Raw genomic sequence first — 21,531 nt, 5'->3', positions numbered from 1 at the left:
TTTTAAAAAAAAGGAAACTGAAGGAACAGGAGTATCGCCAAAGGACAGAAGGGGCAAACACACACCAGGTCATAAAATGAGACAATTGAACACATAAAGAAACATATTAATTTGTTCCCTAAAGCTACTAGTCACTATTCAAGGGAAAAAATCTGGATACAAAGTATTTGGAAAGCAATTTGGACATTAAAAAAATGTACAAGCTGTATGTAGATCTTTCCAAAGAAGAAGGAATTGACCCAGTTAAAGAATCATACTACCGGCATATTTTTGTCACCCGGTTCAATCTGGGGTTTAAACCACCTCGTAGTGATACATGCAATAAATGTGACACGTTGGAAATGAAAATCAAATTTGGGGAAAGTCAAGAAGTCATAGAAAAAAGCAAGGCTGAAAAAGAACATCATCTAGTGCAAGCTGAGAATGCTAGAGTAGCTAAGAAAAAAGCTCAGGAAGAAGCTAAGGCTAATCCAGCAGTAGTGGCTATATGTTTTGATCTTCAAAAAACCCTCCCAACTCCGATGTTAACCTGCAACAAAGTTTACTATGCAACGCAGTTGTGGACATATAACTTTGCAGTGCACGACCTCGGTAACAATCATGCCACAAAGTTAATGTGGACAGAAGCAGAAACTTCCAGAGGGTCACAGGAAATAGGATCATGTTTGCTTAAATATGTTTCTCAACTTCCAGAAACAGTGAAGCACATCAACGCCTTCAGCGATAACTGCTGAGGGCAAAATAAAAGTCAGTATATCACCAGATTTTGGATGAACATCGTACAGAACACTCACATCGAGACAGTTGACCATAAGTTTCTCATCGCTGGACACTCTTACATGGAGTGCGATGAAGACTTCGGTTTGATTGAGAAAGCAAAGAATCATCTCCAGTATGTCTATGTGCAGGGGCGGACTGGCCCGCCGGCCCATCGGCCGGTGGGCCGATACGCCTTCTCAATATTCTAATATTTGCGCCCTCGTTAAAGGAAAAATTCATAAAAATGTTTATGAGACGAGATGTGTTTTTAGAAAGCAAGAGGAAAACTTAGAGTAAAAGTTTCAGCAGTGAATAGCAAAACATAAAGTCGGGTGTGAGACCTGAATAGACACTGTCGACAAGCGAGAGCAAAGCAGCTCTTCTCTCTCGTACGTGTAGGCCTACTCCGAGTGGAAGGCACTTTACTCTGTGGTCTGAGCTACTTAAAAACAGCTGTCCTCTTCCCGCGCCATTTTACGCCGAACCCGAAAAAAACTGCACTGCGACCACGAGTACTAGAAAAATACCGGTATGGATCATAAACATAAACAAATGACGTTTTTGGCCCGAAAATAAACATTATATTTAACTTTGCTTAAATGAAACTGCCAAATCATATGTTCAATGCTTAGTATAGGATTCGGGCCAACAACGTCATTTGTTTATGTTTGTGATCCATACCGGTATTTTTCTAGTATTCGTGACTGCGACTGCATCCGACATCGGTGTCACGATGTCGTCTGAGGTAAACAACTAGTGAAGATAATTTAATATTATTCATATTTGTTATAATATTTAATTATTGCTCACACTATAACTATTTCACTTTAAGTCACATTTAATTTTTATCAATGTCAACTCAACTCTCTTGTAAAATGGCGTTTGCTGTGCATGTAATAAATAAATAAAGAGTGTGAGCTGTCAATAAAAATGTGTCTCTCTTTAGTGTCTGATTTGTATCTCTGTGTCGAAAGCTTCAATTTATTTTTATATTCTTTACCTACACAGGAAACATGAACGAAAGTAGTATTGTAGAATAGAATCACAACTTTTACAAAATTTAAATTAGATTTAGTGACAGTGTATTTGTTAACTTAACCATTACACAGTAAAGGTTAAACATTAAACAGTATTTTAATATGTGGCTACTGCCTATTAATTAATGATTTCAATATGCACTATGGCACTAATTTTGTCAACTTTCCTATTTTACTTACAGATAGCCAGCCCAAAATACCTTCGTAGTTCTCTCTAGGCTATGGCTTCCATTTCGTTTGTAGAAAAAGGTTTTGTAGGCCTACTTTAGGGTTACAGTTTTCACTTAATGTAATGCTAAAAAAGTTTAAGTAAATAAATTGGTTTTGTTCACAGTGAAAGCATATTGTTTGTGTTAAAATAATTTCATAGAAATCTAAAATATATAACTTCTGTTATTTACAGTGCCAAAAAATACAACAGTTGCAAGTTCAGGTTGTAAACAGGAAGCAAATGATTTATATTGTATGCATGCATCCGCCAAGTCATGCAAGGGAAAATAGTAAAAATACACAAATATAATACGAAAGAACCTAAGAAAATCATTTTTATTTTTATTTTTGTTAGGATATTTACTGTCAGAATAGCACCAAGTCGTGTGGGTAAATAGTCTAAATTTTGTAAACCAAACATTGACCAATAGTGTCAGTTATCAGATTTCTGATTTTCCACTGTTAATGCCTCTAGATTGCCTAAAAATGCGAGTTTACAGGTATAAATTTTAAGCAAAATTCCCGGGGGAGGCCCCCCGGACCCCCCTCTATACAGGGGGGTATTCCATACCCCCCAGACCCCCCGGTTGGCGCCTTCGGGCTGGTCAAGGTTTACGCCCTAATAGAGTACCCAGTCCGCCTCTGTCTATGTGCCAGATGAATGGGTCGGATCGGTTGACTCGGTTATTGTTTTCGAAACAGCGATATGGTTTCTTTTGATTCCTCAAACAATCGAGGCCCGATATAGTTCCTTAGCACTTTTGAGATGAACAATTTTATTTTTACTAATTTTTTTCTCGCACACACTAGACTTTGTCCCCATGGCAAGTCTAGCACTTTTTGGACGAAATAAGTGAATAACTCAAGCATATTTCAGAAAATTACAAAAAAATTCTAGCATCAACAGGGCCCTGTTTCATAAAGATACTAGTCTAGTAATTACTAGTCTAGTAAATACTAGTCCCGTATTTACCCGTCCTACTAATTTGTGTTCCATAAACGTTTTTATACCGCTAGTAAATACTAGTGTATTTTACTAGTCACGTGACCAAAACTACTAGTCACGTGACCAACTTTACAAGGTAAACTTTCAAAACAAATTTCTAACCTCAATCACGGGTTTTCAAACCCTTTATAAAGGGTTTTAATTTTGTTTTCATTTGATACAAAAAGTAAATAGTTGTAGAAACGCAGTCTTTTCTTTTAATTAATAAATATATAGACACATAGGTAAAACAATCACACATTATTTATCAAACCGCTATTATTTATGTTCATCAATGAGCCCGCCGGCGCGGCGTCGCGTCGCTGCAATCAACACGGTGATTGTAGTAGCCGGTTGTAGGCCTAGTTGCGGCGCTCAACAGTTGGGTGGAAGTTGATCTGTGTCTGCCGCATTCGCTGTGATTTGTATAGTTTTTGTTTTATTCTGACATATAAAATTAAGCTTCCTATGAGTAAAGAAAAGAAGGCTCAACATTTGAATGTAATTAAATCGTCTTAGGACATTTTATTAGAAACGTTTTCAAGTACCCTAACCTATGTTTTCAAATATTCGAATGCATAAGAATATTTGGGTTAAAAACCATTCTGGGATATTCTAATTTTGAGTCTACAAACCGTGATTAATAAACCTAAACGTTTATTGATGTAACAAATAATTGCAACGCCGTTACAAGCAATGGAGAAGTAGGTTTTCAAGTATAGTAAAACCTAGCAGCGCTATTGCACTAGCACAATTGCGTCCATAGTGCTATTGCAGGGCGTAGCTCAGAGGTAGAGTTTTCGCTTCTCATGTGGTGGGTCCCTGGCTCAAATCCGCACCACTCACTATACTTTAGTTCCATTAATAAACACACATATTCTGACACTAGTTGTAACATACACATATTCTGTGTACATGTGTACACATATTCTGTAGTTTAGTTGTAACTTTTACATGTTTTACATTTAAATAACAGCTCTAATCAAAATCTAATTTTTTTATTACTTTGAATAACAAATCAGAATACCAAAATGGATTAAAAGTAATGTTTTTATGATAAGCAGTTCAGTCCAACGCCCAAAAATCAAATATAGGCCTACAAAATTGTTAGTACATTACAGGGTTTTAGCTATTTAGGGAAACAAATAATAAGCACCTAAAAAAAATACAATGCAACTCCTCTTTAAAATTTTCTTACTATTATTTCCTATTAAAATGTATTTAAATAAAACCGAGAGCCTTGGGAGTAAAATAATCTGATTAATGTTGCAATGTTGGATACATTTTTGTACATCTTTGTATGCAATACGGTATGCTGTTTTACTTTGGTTTCTCTCAAAGCTTAAAAATTTTTTCTCTGTGATAGCTAAATAGTTGATATAACCATGAAATTTAACTTAAGTAAAATTAGACTAAAATTTCACATAAATTGATAACTTATAATTATCATTAATTGTAATAGGGCGATTTTCCATACATTATAAAATGCAATTTCACTCTTTTTGTACTACGCCACATTTATTGATTGTAATTTATATCTAATAATAATAATCATTTTAGCACTCATAGATCTATTTTTATCTTAAATTGCAAACATGGGCCAATTCGCACTTGCAAAAAGAACTTAATAATTCATAGTTTTAAATTATGTGAGTAATGAAATAACTCTCTTTCCAAAAATACTAGTCTACTTCAAATAATACGGGAGTAGAGAGGTTGTTAGAAAATGGCAAGTATTTACCAGTGTAATTTACAAGAGTAAAACTTTATGAAACACATTGCTGTCTACACAAGTAAAAACCACTAGTAATACTAGTCCCTACACTAGTAACTAGTATTTTACACTAGTAGGTTTTTGAAACGTAGACTTGTAAAATACACTAGTATTACTAGTCCATGGACTAGTAAATACTAGACTAGTAGTTTTATGAAACAGGGCCCTGATGTTAATAGATTTTTTTTTTTTTTTTTTTTTTTTGAACGCATATGGTTTATATTTTTGGACAGAGTTTAACTTTGGATACAGCTGAATAAGAAAGGGGACAAGTGAGACCCAAAAATGTTGTGAAAACAACGTTTCTTACAAATTGAGATGAAAATGTCCGCAATTATTTGTAAGATAATGAAATGAACCTTTTACCAAAAATTATCTTTGAACAAAGTATGTTATTGCCTACCGCCTGGAGTAGAGTACGTCGCCAGATGGCAGTATTGATACAGTCTGGTCCATGACTCTACTCTGCTGCTCCGTAGACACGAACACGTGTGGGAACCAGATCTTTTCCAACAGCAAATCTTGTCCGACAATCTCTGCCAAACTAGACACAAAAAATAAACAGGTGTTGTAAACACATCATTGTTATTTGCTGTAAAAAATACTGGAAGGTAATTAATGTGTGGTTTAGTTCTCGATTCCAATATGGTTTTAGGGCTCAACCAAGGCCCCACTAGAAAAACAAGCCATGCTGCAGCACGGGCAGCGCAACACTACGTCACAGTGGTGGATAGTTGTACTAAAATTACAATCTGACAAACAGCCAGCTTACCTAAAACATATGGGATATGGTAGTGAATCTATCAACGAATCTATCCACTAGTGTGACGTCATGGATCCTGCAGCATGGCCTGTTTTTCTAGCGGGGCCTTGGGTCAACTGACAATAATTGTACACTTCAATGATTTTTTTTTTTTTAATTCAGTCGCTCATAAAAAACATATTTAATCATGAATCTGAATGCGAGCGAGACCCTTGAATTTTATGACAACTAGCTTTACCCTTGCTTGGACACAGCAGAAAGTTCGAGCTCAGATCCAGATAAGGGTATACATAAACATAATATTTTCGATCTCTATCTTACTTATGTTTCACCTAAAAAGTGTCAATTAATCAAATATATTTGTCTACAGTTCATACAAAGCTGTATTTTGTTCACTTGAATTAGTTTTCAAAAAAGCTGATTTTACATTATTTTTCCTTCCCGTTGGGTACTTTGCTCACTCCAAATGATAACCAGACAAAACATCTAGGTCTACCACAAGAGGAAGAATTATTTATGACTACAGCAATGGTACTTTCACAAATTGTTCTTTTGTTAACAAGAAGGGTAATTTAAAAAAAAAGGTTTTTTGAAGATCAAACTGATTTCGATGCACTGCATTAATGTTTTGTAAAATTTTTTTCTACCTGTACTTTCACAAATTGCTCTTTCATTAACAAGTAGGGTAATTTTTAAAAAAGGTTTTTTGAAGATCAAACTGATTTCGATGCACTGCATTAAATTGATGTTTTGTACAATTTTTTCCACCTTCTTAAAGTAAGAAATTATATTTGTAATTATCATCAACATTATTAAGAGATGGGACCTTAACAGCAGCTGTAGATAAAATTTTATGTGCATTTGTGTGCAAAGTTTCTGATAAAGTTTGATGTGCAATCCGTGAGCAAAGTGTCTTTTCTAAACTTAATAAAATAGACATTTTTTCTTGTTTAAAACGCTAGTTTTGCACATACAACTAACTACATTGATATAGTATATTTCGTACCTAGGGCCAAAACCATTTCGGTCCATGGTCGCTATTTTTCACCACAATATATATACCCTATTACCACTATTCACCACAATAATAATGCACATTGATAGTCAACACAATACAACTTTAAGGTTATGTGAAGAAATAATTTGAGGAATCAGCAAAAATAATAATAAATAGTTGCTAGGCAGCGGTGACAATAACACAATTCAATTGCAATGCTATGGATACTGATTGTGTATTTAATATGCATTCATGTTTTAAGAAAGTAAGCGGGCAGCTGATTTTGCGGCCCTAGGGATGTAAAAACCCGCTCGGTCCCCAAATGACGATGACAGCTGGCATGGCCAGTAAAACTTAACTTTCAGCCACCAATTAACGTATGTAAAACAGCTAAAAATATCATAGTGCAGTAAAAAAATATTTATCTTTCTCTTTACACCAAAGCCATAATACTATGATTATGTCACATCCGATTTAAGTTCCTCTATTCTATTTGGCTTTAATGCTAAGATACATCAACCATCTGGAACTGGTAAATGCTAGTCCCTGTTGGTAGGCGACCACAGACAAAACCCTGAAATAAAAAAAAAAACTATGGCTTTGCTCTCGACAGAGGAAATCTAATATTTATTCATATTTTAATTATTGACTTAACTTCTCAAGGGTGTCTTTAAACTTTAAGAAGGACAATTTTCAATGCAATTCTTATTGACAAAAACTAGAATTAAAATTATTGAAAGTGGCTTGTTTTGGATCCATTAACTTTTTATATGTTATGGGCCAATATTTACCATCTAAACATAATAGAATCAACACAACCAATACCAATAAATATAATTATAACTACTAGTGTACATGTTGCTCGAATTCGGGCAATTGCAAAGTATTACAGGAGTTATTTCAACACTCCATAAATGCTTTTTGTTAATTCATCTCAAACTTTCAATATTGTAATTGTATCATCAGCATGTCAACCCTGCAAAAATAGAGTAACCGTAAATAAATAAATAAATAAAACGAATAACAGTCATATTTACAATGAGTTTAAAAGAGTCAACTCAAAGATTACCGGTGTGTAACTCAGGCCATGTTTATCTCCGTTATTGATAAACCTAAACCATTCCGGCCGGTTTTCTCCTTCTCAAAATGCCTCGCTGTACAGGCAACACAGGTCATTGATAGAAGGCCAATTGACAACAAAAAGTGTAACCAAATAGTTGAGATTGTCCAGGGTCAGGTGCTGACTGTTCTGTAGCTGCGGTCGTTATCACGATTACGCCTTCTGTCTATGTTTCGTTGTCGTCGCGTTGGAGGCATTAAAAAAAAAAAAAAAAACAACAAATAAACAAATTATAGCTACACAAAACCTTTTTGTTTAGTCAAATAAATGCAAAAATTTAAGTTACAATCATGCCAACACGATCCGTCATAGCGACACAAAACAACGATAAATACACAGATTTAAGATACAACCATAGTGATACGATACGTATTGGGGGTTATGTTTACACAAACTCAAATAGTAAATAAATGTACTCAATGCGTTTCATCGTTTCATTCAATCGAAAAATAAATAACAGCAATTAAATTATACAGCTGATCAAAATGTAAACAATTGTGTTCTTCATAAGGATAACATGGGAACTTTCAAAGCCACTGGGGCAGAGCCCAAGGGACTTTTTCAAAAATGTAAGGCCAGTTTGCAAATCTACGCGACACGCTCTTTCCAATGAGACGTCAATGGATAAAATCGGTTAAGAAATGGTGGAGGAGTTCAACCGACAAAGTTTCATGTAGCGTATTAATTATATAGATACTAGTGACCACGAGAGTCTGCAGTTGGTGACAGCCAATACCAAAATTGGACTAGCGCGACGTTGCACTTGCATTTTTAGTCGTGTGAACTGTGGTTGAACATTAAAACACTTTAAGATTTAAACGGATTATATTTGAGACACAACACCAGTCAACAGTACATAAACATTACATCATTACATTCAGCAACCGACAGCAGGACTACCAACATTACAAAACGTATTAGCCTATGTACAAAGCAATGTACCAATCCATTAGGCTACATCTTTATCACTAGATTACAGTGATATATATAATAATACAACATACCCCCTTAATCTAGTGATATCTCAACCAACGCTTCTTCACATTAAATCAAAGCAATACCTTTAGTGCAAAATACATGTTTAGCTTTAGGAAGACCTTTAGTCAATACATCTGCTAACATTTTATCTGTAGGCAGATACTTCAAAACTACTTTGTTTGACTTAACAGTTTCCCTAATGAAATGAAACTTAGTATCAATGTGTTTTGTTCGATTATGAAAAACAGGATTGTACACTAGTCTTTGAGCGCTTTGGTTGTCATTATACACTACAATAGCTTCATCATAATCAATGAGTTCTTTTAAGAGTCCTTTTAAAAACACACATTCTTTAGCTGCTTGTGTAATTGCAACATATTCTGCTTCAGTACTACTTAAAGTTACACAGGGTTGTTTCTTAGCTTCCCAAGAAACTGGTCCATTACACATTTTGAAAACAAATCCGCTGTAGGACTTTCTATCTAGTACATTGTTTGCCCAATCGGCATCTACATAACCTATGACATTTAAGTCTGCACTGTCATCATAAGTTAAACCATAGTTAATTGTACCTTTCAAGTACCTCAGAACTCTTTTTGCAGCTTTCCAATGAGAGAGATTAAAACAAGTATTAAATTGACTCAAGTACGAAATAGTATAAGCAATATCAGGTCTAGTATTTACAGCCAAATACATTAATGAGCCAATTAAGGATTGATATGGAACATCGGGCTTTGATTGGTTTTCCTTCTCTTTGTTGCTCAGATCTAACCTAACATTACATTCCATTGGTGTGCTTACAGGATTTGCATCCAACATATTGAATCGCTTTAACAAATCAAGGATAAAAGTTTTCTGAGAGACTTTTACTTTACCATCAAATTTCTCAATATTCAAACCGAGACAAAATTTTGCTTCACCTAAGTCTTTTACACTAAACTTTGACATAAGATGTTTCTTAAGTTTAGACTTTTCAGAATCATTATTAGAGAACACCAAAAAATCATCAACATGTAATGCCACAACATTGAACGAGTTACTTTTGATTTTTGTGAACATACAAGAGTCATACTTAGATTTCTTATAGCCAAGTTCATTTAACTCTTCCTCAACTTTATTATGCCATACCCTAGGGGATTGTTTAAGACCATAAAGTGCTCTTTTTAAAAGACAAACTTTGTTAGGAAATTTCTTATTTACAAAACCTTCTGGTTGCTCCATGTAAATAGTTTCCTCTAACTCTCCATTTAAAAATGCAGTATTAATATCTAGGTGATTAATTGATAGATCTAACTTACCAGCTAGAGCGAACAATACCCTTAGTGTGGTTTTGTTTACAACAGGTGAGAATGTTTCATTGTAATCCACACCGTATTCTTGCGTAAAACCTTTTGCAACCAACCGAGCTTTATGATTAACTGCTTCACCGCACTCATTGCCTTTTACACTGTACACCCACTTGCACTTCACTATCTTCTGATTCTGCGGAAGATCCACTAGATCCCACACGTTGTAGCTAGACAGGGCTTCCATCTCCTTTTGCATCGCTTTCAGCCAAAGTCCTTTTTCATCACTTGCCATCACCTCACGATATGTAGTTGGAACACTATGTGAAAGTTTTGACTGGAACAAGACGTAATCAGAAAATCTTTCGGGTATTTTTCTCTGTCGTCGTGGAGTTAGGCCTAGACGTAGGCCTATATTTTCATCGTCTTCTGCTTCATCTGGAATGATAATGTCTGCTGCGTCATTTTGATCTTCTGCTTCATTTTCTTCGGAAGATTCTTCATCGCCGTCAGTCTGGTTTTCTTCATCTATAACATTGTCGTCTTCATTATCGCTGACTTCATTCTCGTGGATTGAAACAACAGCCGAGTCTTTTTCATCTCTTGAGCTATCCAGTTTGTCGATTGAAAATTTATTCTCCAAGAAAATTACATCTTTCGCTCTTACAATATTTCCAGGTTGATTTGGATCAATCAATCTGTAGCCTTTACTTTCTTCACAATAACCGACAAAAATATACGGTACACTTTTTGAGTCCCACTTTTTCCTTAGAGCTTTAGGTATATGTGTGTAAGCAACACATCCAAACACTTTCAAATGTTCTACGCTGACTTTCTTCTTTGACCAAACTTCTTCTGGAGTCTTCTGTTCTTTGATCGCTTTATGAGGTGACCTGTTTGCTAGGTATGCTGCTGTATTTACTGCTTCTGCCCAAAAGCGTTCATCACAATTAGCTTCTTTCATCATACACCTTGCCTTTTCTACTAGAGTCCTATTAGTCCTCTCCGCAAGTCCATTTTGTTCCGGAGTGTAGGGAATTGTCAACTGGTGCTTAATTCCTAGTTTCTGCAGATGATTCTTCATGTCGTTTGATACATATTCACCACCATTATCTGTCCGAAGCACTTTGATTTTCTTGTCTGTTTCATTTTCAACCATGGCTTGAAACTGTTTAAAAACATTAAACACTTCGTTCTTTGCATTTAGAAAATAGACAAAAACTTTCCTCGAATGATCATCAATGAAGGTTAGAAAATATCTAGATCCACCCCAAGACTTTTCTGGCATCGGTCCACAGAGGTCAGAATGAATTAGTTGTAATGGTTCGTTTACTCTTTTACCGCCTTTACCTTTAAAAGGTAGTCTAGCTTGTTTCCCTTCTAAACACGCGATACAGGGTTCAGATGAAACATTGTCAAGCGATATTCCACTTGCCATTCCTTTACTGAGAAGATCCATACCAATGCGGTTCAGATGTCCCAATCTTCTGTGCCAAAGTTGTCTATTTATGGAGTTTTTCACTGTTACGAGAGAATATTCTGATTTCTCATCCAAAATATACAAGTCATCCTTTTTAGTTGCAGTAACAACAATTTCTTGATCAGAGTTGTACACTTTACACTTCTCAGAATCAAACACTACTGTATGACCTTTTTCTGTCATTTTATTAACCGAAAGTAGGCTAGTCTTTATATCAGGCACAAACACAGCATCTTTAATAACTTTTTCACCATACTCCGTAGTTATTTTCACATCTCCGACACCTTGTGACTGAATTGTTTGATTATTAGCCACAGTGACTTTAAGACTTTTATCTAATTTAAGATCCACAAAATTCTCTTTCCTGGGAGTCATATGAGCAGTCGCTCCAGAGTCGACAACCCAATTCTTCTTATCACAACTTGCAGATAAGACAGTTAACAAAGATTCACTTTTACTTTTATCTACATTTTTACTGTCACTTCTTTTTGTAGGCCTATCAACTTTATTGTTATTAAGAGAATAGCAGTTCTTTTTAATATGTCCAAACTTGCCACAGGCATAACATTTTGGTCCGATTTGATTCGTGGGTTTACTATTCATAGTAGCCACTTCATTAGGCTTAGGCCTATATCCATAATTTCTTTTGAACTTAGTCTTGGCAGCAAGAGCTGTTGTCGCTTCTGCACATTTATCCTTCTCGAGCAGCCTGTTCTCCACTATACACAGCCTCTCACAGAGATTCTTTAAATTTCTCTGATCTTTAGGCATTGATTCCCAAGCGTTTAAAAACTCAAAGTAATCATTAGGCAGAGTATTGAGTATTCTGTTCAAAAAGAGTGATTCAGGCAATTTTACCTTGTCTTCTTTCCAGGTTTCATCTTGCAATTCCGTCCACAGTTTTTCGAGTTTTGATATGTGTTTAGCAACACTGTCATTACTGTCCTTCATTTTTATACCGAAAAACTCATTAAACAGTCTATCCTGGCGTTGTTCTGTCCGTTGTTCAAACACACTGTGTAGTTTGTCCCACATGTCCTTCGCTGAGGTGCACATGTTTATAAGCTGCCTCACCTGGCTACTTATTGAGCTTACGATAAGGTTTTGAGCTACAAACTCACTTTTGTTTAAGGCTAGCACTGTCTTCTCGTATTCTTTATGAACTTTTTCACTTTCCGTATCAGGAGGTTTCTCCGGGAGTTCGAACTTATTTTCGACTGCACTCATGACATTGTTCACTTGTAACTGAATTTTAATCTGAAATTTCCAATCAGTCCAATTGTGCTGTCCTTCCAATTTAATAACCACTTGCATTTTTAGTCGTGTGAACTGTGGTTGAACATTAAAACACTATAAGATTTAAACGGATTATATTTGAGACACAACACCAGTCAACAGTACATTTCATTGGATCCATTGTGAGTATATAATTTCACAATTTTAATTCCAAAAACGAACTTACTCGCACTGTCAAGCAATTTAACTGCATAACCTCAACCTCACTTCAGTTCAGTTCAAGCAATGTGACTGCATAACCTCACTTTTTGACTATGGGTTATTCACGACTTAAAACTTCCAAAAAATAACTTTTTTAGTTTTAGCATACTTGGCCCATGACCACTTGCATTTTTAGTCGTGTGAACTGTGGTTGAACATTAAAACACTTTAAGATTTAAACGGATTATATTTGAGACACAACACCAGTCAACAGTACATAAACATTACATCATTACATTCAGCAACCGACAGCAGGACTACCAACATTACAAAACGTATTAGCCTATGTACAAAGCAATGTACCAATCCATTAGGCTACATCTTTATCACTAGATTACAGTGATATATATATAATAATACAACAGTTGCAACATCACCCGTCCACAACTTTTTGACAGTAATTAAAATATACTAAACAATATTTTAAAATCAGCTGGTATTATTAGATTTGGCAACACCACACTGTCCTCATTGACTCCTTCAAAGTAATGTGGTAAATAGGCTCCTCCCTCAACTGCAGACTCTCATGGACCGATCTGTAGAAGTTTGACCATGACACCATCAATAACAGTTTAAGATTCAAAGAAATTTTACAGGATGCATCTTTGTTTGTGATGAGCAGGGTTGCAAATCCAATCTAGCATTTAACTACATAAGCTTGCAAATAGGTTGCCATCATTAAATGCAGTATAATTACTTTAAAAGAATTGTAATTTTTTGCCAAGCAAAAATTGTAGATTATAAAATTTGAACTATTTTCGAATGTTGATTAACCATGGACTTCTTCAATCATTTTATGATAATTTACAAAGTACGTTTTGTAGTATGTATGAAGATTACCTGCTAATATTCTTGTACATAAGGCGATCATCATGCCACCGAAATTGAACCAACATTTGAAGTTTGAATTGCTGTAAAAAAGTTTTAGTGTATCAATTCAGCTTGCTGTACATAAGTAAACATCTTAAATAATAAAAATATCAATGAAATTGTTTAAAACATTCTAACTCAAAGTTTCTAAACAAAACTATTTCATCAAAAATATCTTAACATTAATTTCCATTCACAAAATTTAGGCGGTTTAATGGAAACCGAATAAATCCTCTCCACCTCACCCTAACTTTGAAACAACCGACAGGGATTACTGTAGAAACATACAGACAGCATAGCGCATTATAGGTTGTAGACGGTCTTAATAAGGTACATCAGTATAACAAAGGATGGCTCTGTCAAAGACGGTTCGTATTAGTCTTGTCAAAAATACGTTTAGATCGCAGTTTTTGATCAGTAAATATGTCGGGGTGCATGTTGTGTTTAAAGGCAGGGGCACACGTGGTGAATATCACTACCTATTTCCAATCCTTAGGGAACACGAGTCTCAGTTTATGGATTACACAAGAATGTCGACAAGAACGTTCGATTACATATTTAGTTTGGTGAAGGATGAGGATGATTTGGAGAAGCAGACAACTAATTGGAGGAGACCAATTGGCAATTAATTGGTGCAGAAGAGAGACTAGTATTAACTTTGGGGTAGGTTAATAATACCATAGACTAACCAACACAAGTAGACTTCTCATCCCATTGTAAATTTTGAAGCACGTTTTTCGTGTCTAGTTCATGTACGTGACACAAAGGCGCTAGTGTCGATGAAACTTTGTTTCCATTATTTTAGGGTTAATTTCTTGATTTGTGCTTTACTGTTTGGTTATATAACTAGGGGACAAGTTATTGTTTATGATTAGATCGTATTATTTGGTTAAACGAGGTTTTAAATGGCTGTAATAACGGGAAACAAATTGTAAACAAAACACGACCTCTACATAAACCGTACATGAACTAACAATAAAATTGTCTTCAGCTGTTCCATAAGGATGAGAAATCTACTAAGGGAGTATGTTTTATCTATGATAATACTGACATAGCATGCCTGCAGTCGAATGCGCTCCAATACGCTCTGAGAAAAACAAAATTGTTTGTTGAGATACGCTACTAGTATGTCATACTTCATTTTAATGCATGGTTTTGATTTTAAACATGCCCTGCTTTACGCTACGCTATATGTATGTTTATACACTTAGCAGACATATAGGCCTACATACAGTTAAAAAAGTAGTGAGGGAACCCAGGAAACCTTCTCCTTTAAATTTAGTGAATTGACTAGTGGATGCAGACAGAACAAAAACTAAGCAACTAAGTAAATATTAACATTGACAAAAATAATTAAATATAGACCGACAGCAGTGCTGCAGTTAGCATATGTTCTGGCGTCCCCTGCTTGGAGTGCCGTGTAGTTACAGCATACACTGCTGCAGCGTAAGTGTGTTAGTGCCGGTAGCAGATGGCGAAGAGCCGATGACGGCAGCAAATCGAACACCGAGCTCGCTCTAGCAGCACATCACAGAACCTTCTTCTGACAGTCTATATTTATTCTATTTGTCAATGACATTAATTACCAGCTTAGTGGAGTGAGACATTTGCAGGTAGTATACATGAACCCTGGAACTGATGAGTAATGGACCTCCGTACTGGGTGGTGGGTCTCACCATGACATCATAGTGAGATGTGTCAGTCAACAGTGAGATCAGCTGAGAAACAGAGGTGGTGTCGTCCACCTTCAGTGCAGAACAAGTCCTGTAGAGGTGAATATACTTCAGTATTCAGATACAATAAGATATGCTTAGAAATATTGAGATCAAAATTTATTTAGCTTTTGAGAAAATCTGTGTGGTTTTTTGCTAGAAAATTAGAAACAGAAAATAACAAACCCATTCATACCCCCATTGATTGACCCTTTTAATTGGCAGTGGGGAAAACTTAAAAAAACTTTTTGTAACCCAGGAACAGGAACCAGGAACCCAGCTAGCAGCAGCAGCAGAACGTGCTTGCTTAGTTAGCTTTTTAATGAAGACAAGTTTTTAAGAAATTCAATTTAAACTCAAGAACATTGAATGATGTCTGAGCTAAAAAATTGTAATTTTGAAACGTCTTTAAAGGACTTGTTTCTCTGAGGCATCTACAAGCGCTGCTAAGACCAACCTCCCAGCCCGTGTCGAACTATCAAAGGTTTACTGTACTTGGTTTGACGACATCTTCGGAGTAATTATATGTCCATTCTTCGCCTCAAGATGACCCCTTTAAAGGGTTGAAACCGGTCGCCTTTCAACAGTGACATGATCACATTGACAAATTTTAACCTCTAGTAATAAATTGGTATAACTGTAGTAATTGCGGTAAAAATTATGGTTCAAAAGTAACTTATGTTATTTTACCAGAAAATCTGATTTTTGATTAAAATCAGTATGTTATGGTCCCTATAATTCTAATCAATATAGTACAACGTACGACGCACCATTGCTGTAAAAATTGTGGTTCAAAAGTTATTGCAACTCTTATGATTTTCCCTATAAAAACCCCCACCGCTTACCCATAAAGGTTGTTGACAAGCTAATTGGAGAAGTATACATCATATTGCTGATACCGTTTATTTTCTTACTGCACCAATGTTTTACTCCCAGGTTAAATGAATCATGATTTGGTAAGAGATTTGATGAATGACGATTTAGTAACATTGTACAAGGGCTGCTCAAAAGGTAAGGAACATTTCTATCTGATGCCAAACAAATAAATCATTAAGATAGAATTCACTGTATATATTCACTTTTTTAACTAGAAAATAAATTGTTCACCTTCAAAGTTTTATGTGAAATAGTAATACTTACATAACGCTTGTGCCGGTAGTTACAATGGCGTAAAAACAAAGGGAAGTTAAAGGAGATAACTTGTTATTCATGATGAAGATAAATAAGACACTAGATGTTTGTCGCCTTAGTTTGTGTCCCTGCATAATCTCACTGACAGCAGTGAAATTAAACAATGGGTTTAGATAACACCGCAATCTGGCAAGCAGAATCCACATTGTAAACGTGTCAACATTCTCTATATTATTGACATCTAATGTCAATAAAAGTTGAATTGGAACTAAAACTTTTATTTTACATTTCCAAATATTAAATATTTTTTATATGTCTCAGTTTGCTAATACATATGAGTTAGGTGTAAAAACTGCTTCAAGAGGGTCATTTACAGACAGAAATTTGTTAAGTAGGCTACCTATGGATAATTTTGACTTCTGTGGAGTTAATGGGGGTATTGTATAGATAAAACCATTGACTGAATGTAGAATCTTAATATTTTCATTTTACTGTATTTAAAACAGCTGTTAAATTCATTATCAGTAGGTATTTAATTTTATGTTTCTATTGTCCTATCTATCTATTTTTGGAAATGTACAGTAGTTCTGTTTTAAGTTGAATCAAACCATTTCAGTTGGTTCAAACTCCACTTCATAACAATCAACAATACCTTAACCCTTTGAGTGCTAGGCCAATAATTATTCATATTTTTGTAAGACTTTTTTGTTTACATCTTCTTATATACTAAAAAACTTTTGCAAAACTTATGACAGCTAGCCTGACCATACAAACCGAATTACACGTGGTTGGTGCCAAATGAAAGATATTTACCTGTAGATGTGCAGAATCCCTTTATAAATTGAATTAGGCTCACAAATAAGCATGAAAAATGAATTTGAAATCTTTAAAAAAATAACATGGGTCTTATGGGTTGCCATGGTGATGACGAAATAACAACAAAATATAAACAGAAAATCAAAACAAATTAAAGATACCCCAATCACATGTTTTATTTACAGTCTGTGGGGAAAATAGAGAAGTTTGTACATTGTCATATTTTTGGTTGGGTTTTCAACCACGGGGCGACCTATAGGAACACATTATATAAAAATACTTATGGAGACTTTTCTTACAGAGATTTAACATGGGACAAAGTTTTAAAGCTTACGACAGCTAGCCTGACCATACTACTGGACCGAATTACACGCGGTTGGTACCAAATGTAATTCTCCTATATTTCCCATTTTGCTTCGATTTCAGATAGGTATTACTTTATTATAGATATTATAATATACAGGGTGTTGAAAATGTCTGGAACCAACATTATATCTGGTGAGTGGTTTAAGAAAAACAACTGATATTTTGTGTACGGATATATTATGGTTTTACCTATCTTTTGGTGCTTTATGAAATTTTTTACCACTTATAGGGAACGTCCTGGGGAGGATGCAGTAAAAAGGTTTTAATGGAAGCCTATGGTAAATGATACATCATTTTAAAGGCCATTTTTTTCTGAGTAAAGAGCCGCAAGTTTCATCTCAAAAGGACCACCCTAGCAAAAATGGCGACTGTTTGAAGTTTTTGAAAATAATTGAAAGCTTAATTGGTATTTCTGTTAAAAATAAGTTTAGTAAAACAACACAAACAATTTAGTTAAATGTTTTTTTTCAGCCATTTTTCTGTTCACCACGTGATGAACTACTGTACTTCGTAACTGGCTTGTAATAGCATTTAAAGGAAACAAATACGGACCATTTAAATAGCAATATTTTTAAATTTCAAACAGTCGCCATTTTTGCTAGGGTGGTCCTTTTGAGATGAAACTTGCGGCTCTTTACTCAGAAAAAAATGGCCTTTAAAATGATGTATCATTTACCATAGGCTTCCATTAAAACTTTTTACTGCATCCTCCACAGGACGTTCTCTATAAGTGGGTTTTTAAATTTCAAACAGTCGCCATTTTTGCTAGGGTGGTCCTTTTGAGATGAAACTTGCGGCTCCTTACTCAGAAAAAAATGGCCTTTAAAATGATGTATCATTTACCATAGGCTTCTATTAAAACTTTTTACTGCATCCTCCACAGGACGTTCCCTATAAGTGGTAAAAAATTTCATAAGGCACCAAAAGATAGGTAAAACCATAGTATATCGGTACACAAAATATCAGTTGTTTTTCTTTAACCTCTCACCAGGGGCCCATTTCATAATAAAGTACAAACTAATATTATTAGTAAATCAGCTGATCGCCCAATGCAAATCTAATGGAAATTACAAGTTACGGTACAAGTTGTAGCTTGTAACTTGTAGTTTATTATGAAATGGGCCCCAGATATAATGTTGGTTCCAGACATTTTCAACACCCTGTATATTATGACTCGCCTTTGGCTCGCTGGGGGCTCCGCCCCCAGGCCCCCTTTTTTGGTTGGGGATAAAAAGAAATGGGCCATGGCGCAAGACTTGCAATTGAGCCAAATTTCAGATCTTTAGCTAATCTAGAAGTGGGTAAAATTGATTTAGACCGATGCACCTGTAGGAATAACATCGGGGGATTCTAATTTTCGAGGGGGGGGGGGAGTTATATTTGTAAAATGTCAATTTTGAAAAGGGCGCAAGATCAACAATCATGCCAAATTTCAGATATCCAGTTAATCTAGAAATGGGTAAACGTGATTTAGACTTATGCACCTGTAAGAATAACATTAGGGGGGGGGGGAGGATTCAATATTTGGGTGGGGGGTTGAAAATACGACGCCCCCAGGTCTCCTTTTTTGGTTGGGGGTAAATACAAATGGGCCATGGCGCAAGACCTACAATTGAGCCAAATTTCACATCTTTAGCTAATCTAGAATTGGTTAAAATTGATTTAGACCGATGCACCTGTAGGAATAATATTGGGGGGCCCCAAATTTTGACATTAAACCTAAGTTTTGGGGGTCAAGGAGTAAAGTTACGAAAAAACACGTAGTGTTTAAAATTTAAAGTTAAGTAAGGAGAATACAAAGCAATATTAATTTTTGCAAAAACAAATTATTTAAGTATGAAAAATGGCGAAAACCGGTAAAAATGTAAAGAAATTTACCAAATTTTGAAAGTAGGGCGTTTTTTGAAGGTTAAGGAGTGCGATTTCCGGGAAACACCTATTAAAGGTTTGTAGGAAATTTGATTCCCGTTCATGAAAATCCTTTCAAATATTTTCTATCTCTTACTGTTTTCGAGCTATAGGCGATTGAAAAAAAATGGGTTTTGTCGTTTTTAGAGGTCCGCCAGTTTGGATTTTTAAGGTGGGTAAAATTTAAAAATGGGACTTTTGCAAAATTTTGCCATAAACTTATGATCCCTTACTACAATAGTACCAAATTCCAAGTCTCTAGCACGTTTCTAAACGATTCATATGACCATACCAAAGTCATTATATTTTAATCTTATTCTCCATAAGAATAACATGGGGCTCGTAAAAGTGGTAAAAAAACCTTCAAATTTTAAAAATTAAACCTAAGTTTTGGGGGTTAAGGAGTAAAGATACTATAAATTATTAAAGGAGTAGAATTTAAAGTAAGGAGAATACAAGAACCAAGGAGAATACAAAGCAATAATAATATTCGCGAAAAGTAATTATTTAAGTATGAAAAAATAGCGAAAACCGGTAAAAATTGGAAAGAAATTTATCAAATTTTTAAGGTATGGCGTTTTTTGAAGCTGAAGGAATGCGATTTTTGGAAAACGCAAAATAGGGTTTTGTAGAAAATTTAATTTCCTTTCGCTAAGATTCTTTCAAATCCTTTCTATCTCTTACTGTTTTCGAGCTACATCCGATTAAAAAAACTTGTTTTTTCGTTTTCAGAGGTCCGCCATTTTGGATGTTGGGGGGGGGGTTAATATTAGAAAATGGGACTTTTGGGAATTTCACCGGTAATGTAAGATCCCATACTACAATACTACCAAGTTTCAAGTCTCTAGCACGTTTCTAATTGGTTCAGATGAGCATACTAAAGTCGGCATTTTTCAATGTTATTCTCCATAAGAATAACATGGGGCTCGTAAAAGTGGTAAAAAACCTTCAAATGTTGACATTAAACCTAAGTTTTGGGGGTTAAGGAGTAAAGTTACGAAAAAAGACGTATTGTGTAAAATTTAAACTAAAGTAAGGAGAATACAAAGCAATAATAATATTTGCAAAAAGGAATGATTTAAGTATGAAAAAATAGCGAAAACCGGTAAAAAGTTGAAAGAAATTTACCAAATTTAGAAAGTAGGGAGTTTTTTGAACCCGAAAGAGTGCGATTTTCGGAAAACATCGAAAAGGGTTTTGTAGAAAATTTAATTCCTGTTCCTGGATATACTTTCAAATCTTTTCTAGCTCTTACTGTTTTCGAGCTAAATCCGTTTGAAGAAAACGTGTTTTATCGTTTTCAGAGGTCCGCCATTTTGGATTTTTGGGGGGGTTAAAATTTGAAAATGGGACTTTTGAAATTTTCACCATTACCTTATGATCCCTTACTACAATACTACCAAATTACAAGTCTCTAGCACATTTCTAAACGATTCATATGACCATACCAAAGTCATTATATTTCAATCTTATTCTCCATAAGAATAACACGGGGCTCGTAAAAGTGGCAAAAAACCTTCAAATTTTGAGATTAAAATTACGTTTTGGGGGTCAAGGAGTAAAGTTACGAAAAAACATGTGATAAGTAAAATTTAAAGTAAAGTAAGGAGAATACAAAGCAATACTAGTTTTTGAAAAAAAAAAATTATTTAAGTATGAAAACATGGCGAAAACCGGTAAAAATGTAATAAAAATTTACCAAATTTTGAAAGTAGGGCGTTTTTTGAAGCTGAAGGAGTGCGATTTTCGGAAAACGCCTAAGAGGGTTTTGTAGAAAATTTAATTCCTGTTCCTGAATATACTTTCAAATCTTTTCTAGCTCTTACCGTTTTCGAGCTACAT

At 35.1% G+C, this 21,531-nt stretch overlaps 1 protein-coding gene across 1 annotated transcript in view; it reads right to left on the bottom strand.

Annotated features, from left to right (window-relative positions):
* Nucleotides 1-16,724, bottom strand: part of LOC129005236 (pH-sensitive chloride channel 2-like) — a 56,377-nt gene extending 39,653 nt beyond the window's left edge. The window contains exons 1-4 of the mRNA XM_054434073.1: nt 16,609-16,724; nt 15,343-15,520; nt 13,727-13,797; nt 5,169-5,309 (exon numbers count right to left, since the gene is read on the bottom strand). Of these exons, the coding sequence (XP_054290048.1) occupies nt 5,169-5,309; nt 13,727-13,797; nt 15,343-15,520; nt 16,609-16,679 (461 nt within the window). The 5' untranslated portion in view covers nt 16,680-16,724. The remainder of the gene's footprint in view (nt 1-5,168; nt 5,310-13,726; nt 13,798-15,342; nt 15,521-16,608) is intronic.
* Nucleotides 16,725-21,531: the final 4,807 nt, after the last annotated feature.

Source organism: Macrosteles quadrilineatus, unplaced genomic scaffold (assembly GCF_028750875.1).
Source record: "Macrosteles quadrilineatus isolate MER2022 unplaced genomic scaffold, UCM_ALF_1.0 Scaffold_18__1_contigs__length_3160703, whole genome shotgun sequence".
Classification (NCBI taxonomy): domain Eukaryota; kingdom Metazoa; phylum Arthropoda; class Insecta; order Hemiptera; family Cicadellidae; genus Macrosteles; species Macrosteles quadrilineatus.
This window is presented reverse-complemented; position numbering and strand designations above follow the sequence as displayed.